The 3228-nt window shown below is 56.7% G+C and overlaps 1 protein-coding gene across 1 annotated transcript; it reads right to left on the bottom strand.

Moving 5' to 3' along the window:
- Positions 1-537: 537 nt before the first annotated feature.
- On the bottom strand, positions 538-2965 carry LOC124676900 (alpha-1,3-arabinosyltransferase XAT3-like). Its single transcript, XM_047212915.1, has 3 exons — positions 2643-2965; positions 2388-2516; positions 538-2073 (listed from the first exon to the last, which is right to left on the bottom strand). The coding sequence occupies exons 1-3, from the start codon at positions 2761-2763 to the stop codon at positions 806-808; spliced, it is 1518 nt and encodes a 505-aa protein (XP_047068871.1). The 5' UTR covers positions 2764-2965; the 3' UTR covers positions 538-805.
- Positions 2966-3228: the final 263 nt, after the last annotated feature.

The raw sequence follows: 3228 nt of genomic DNA on the forward strand, positions 1-3228 counted from the left end.
ATCATCTCTACCCAAAACAAGGTTTTAACAAAGTCACATTGAGGTTTATAGCGCTTGACTTGATTAGCTACTTCAATTCCACCAAGATCAAGTGAAACTTCAGTTACTGTGACGGTTTTACTTTAAAGCGCGAAAATTTCCCGGATTTTCTATGCATGAATGCCATGCACACAGCTATTTCCTCTATTTTTGTAACCCCAAATACTGGGATATTACACATAAAAATATTGTAAGAGATGTTTTCTGAATGCGCACATGAAGCAATCATGTTTTTCCTACCTCTTAGGAATCAAGAGCCCTGAAGACGGCAGAAAACATGCGGATTGATCCTAGTAACAGAGCATACAGACAGTGCGGTTATTCATAGTGCAAGTTATACCCCGCTTTGAAAAAAAAAAGAGCCAACAACACTGCAGCATTACAGATTAATTAGAGGAAGGCAGAGAAAAAGGTTTATTGATACTCGTCCTCTGCATCCATTTGTACGCCATTAGTGCTACTAGGCTATCATGCTTTTCCTATCAGAGCCCCGAAGAGCGAAGAAAACATGCGGATTGATACAGTAACACAGCATACAGTACAAGAGTTGTGCATAGTGCAAGTTATACCCCGCGTTTAAAAAAAAAGGAGCAAACAACACCGCAGCATTACAGATTGATTAGAGGAAGACAGAGAAAAGGTTTATTGACACTTGTCCTCTGCATCCATTTGTACACTATTACTACTAGGCTAGTTCCATCCAGAGCTCTTAAGCTCTCCCATGGCGAGGAGGATTATGAGGGCGAGCGAAGCTTAATAATCTAATCTAGTCGTCCCGGCCGTGCGGCAGCATCTTGAGCGCCTGGAGGAAGGTGTTCTTGAGGCGTCCGAGGTGCGGCCTGACGTTCTGCTTGTCGAGGTACGTGGTCTTGAGCGCGTCCCAGCCCTGCTTGTGGATGGCCATGGGGTCCTTGAGCACCGGGTGGTCGCTGGGGTACTGCTCGCTCAGCGTCGTCTCGTCCAGCTGCACCACGTACTCCAGGTAGTGCACCTCCATCCCCGCCGACGGCTCCGCGAAGGTGTTGCGCGCCAGCCACTCCAGCCGCCCGAACGGCACCACCTGCACCACCACCGCCCCCGCCGGCAAGAACACCATGTTGGTCAGCCCGGCGCCGTGCACGCCCACCATCACGTCGCACGAGTTCACCAGCCGCGCGAACTTGGAGGTGTCCGAGCTCATCTCCGGGTCCCCGAGCCGGACGTCGAACCCCAGGCTCCCCGCCATGTCCGCCATGGCGCGCTCGTTCATGAACGCGCGCCCGCGGGACGCGCGCCGGGTGATGATCAGCAGCCGGGGGCGCCGCCGGATGTCCCACCGGTCGCCGCTCGGCGTCGCCGTCGCGCGCTCCAGCCCGAACGCGCTGCGGAGCATCTTGCGGAAGTCCGCCGTGGAGACGCCGTCGGGCGCCTTGGACGCGTCCACGCCCAGCTCCTTGTGGAAGGTCGGCCCGACAACGACGCTCGGGTAGCACCGCACCTCGTCGTCGGCGTCGATGTCCAGCACCTCGTGCCGGCTCATCTGCTGGAAGATCTGGATGTACCGGTTCATCCACCACGACTTGTAGCTGCTCACCAGGAACTGCACCTCCCCGCCGAAGCGGTGCGCCGTGATGAACGCCGGGATGAGCACGTCCGTGTAGTCGTGGAACGGGTTCCCCGTGAACCCGCCCGTCGACAGCACGAACGCCGTGGCCGAGCTGTTCGTCGTGCACCTTGGCGCAGCGCCGCCGCCGTCGCCGTCGCCGTCGCCTGAAGGGTGGGGCTTCAAAGACCACTCCTTGACGTGGGACAGCGCGTACGCGTCGTGCTTCCGGCAGTAGGGCCGGGTCTTCCACTCCTGCTCCAGCGTGTCCACGTAGATGGTCTGGCTCCTCCCCAGCAGGCGCACGTCGCCGGCCGCCTCGCAGGTGTCGGAGCGCCGGCTCGTCTCGTAGCACACCGGCTTGCTGGCGTCGACGACGATGGCGGCGGCGTGCTCGGGCTTCGGCTGAACCTCCTCCACCTGCTTGTCTTCCCCCACCTTGCTTTCCTCCACTGCAAAGACGAAATTCAGTTTGAGCTGCTCAGTCAGATCTGACGCCGGCCGAATCCACCGACCAAATCCCACTCTCTGCCCGCATTTCTTTAGCCCCCAATCAAGGACAAATCTAAAATCCGGAGATGGTTCTAACCATTGTTTCTCTTCTCCTTGTCTGAATTGGAGCTGAATCTAACCAACTGCATCTGCTATTTATTATTATCTAAAGAAAGAAAGAAACCTCCTCCAGGTAAAGAAACGCCAAGCAGATCTAGACAGGCCCATCCCACTCGCTGCAAAAAGCAAGCTTCCACTCAACTAATCCCCTTACCAGCCACTGCGGCAACCTCATCGGGGACATCGTTGTCGCCGGCGTCCGTGGCGACGGCCGCCTGGCTCACCACCGCCGCTGGCTTGGGATCCTCCGCCTTGATGACGGGCTCTGCGCCGGTGGTGCTGCCTGGTGGAATGCAGATGAGACAGCGACAGCACTCAGAAATCAGCTCAGATAGTGAGCAACCGCAATCCCAAAAGAAGAAAGAGTAAAAGGCGAAGAGCATGAGCAGAAACAGGAAGCCATAATTACCGATTGGGGCGAACCTGGCCCTGATGAGCGAGAGCGCAACGAGGGAGCAGAGCATGAGCGCCAGGAGGCCCATGTTCCCGAGCCTCCTCGGCTCGCCCCTCGCTGAGCTCCGGGTCTTCATCCCCTCCGCTCCCTTCTTCTCGGACTCGGATAGTTCCAAAACGCTGGGACCTCGACAATGTTCCTGTGGAGCTCGGGCTGAGCAGCTGGTGTGCGGATCAAGAGGAGGCAAATCTCGAGCGGTGAAGCGGCGGCCGGCGGCGAGCAGGGGAGAGGGGGAGAGGGGAAGGGGACGGAGAGCAGAGTAAAAGCAGCCAAGCCAGCTGCTAACTGGGGGACTGGGAAGTGGGAACTACTCCAGTGTTGTTTTGTCTGGCAGTGGCCTTGTGATCGGTCGGCGTGTGTGTCTGTCTGTGCGCCACTGGCAGTGACCACGACTTTTCTGAACGCCGTAAACAAGAGCGAGCTTCTGCTTGAAACACGGTTACCGTAGCAGCGATAGTCTATTTGAGTAACCTAGTTTATTTGGGATAATTATGCTGTCACTACGGCAGCACAAGTGGTGCTCTGTTTCTCGAAACACACC

This window comes from Lolium rigidum, chromosome 1 (genome assembly GCF_022539505.1).
Source record: "Lolium rigidum isolate FL_2022 chromosome 1, APGP_CSIRO_Lrig_0.1, whole genome shotgun sequence".
In the NCBI taxonomy this organism is placed as follows: domain Eukaryota; kingdom Viridiplantae; phylum Streptophyta; class Magnoliopsida; order Poales; family Poaceae; genus Lolium; species Lolium rigidum.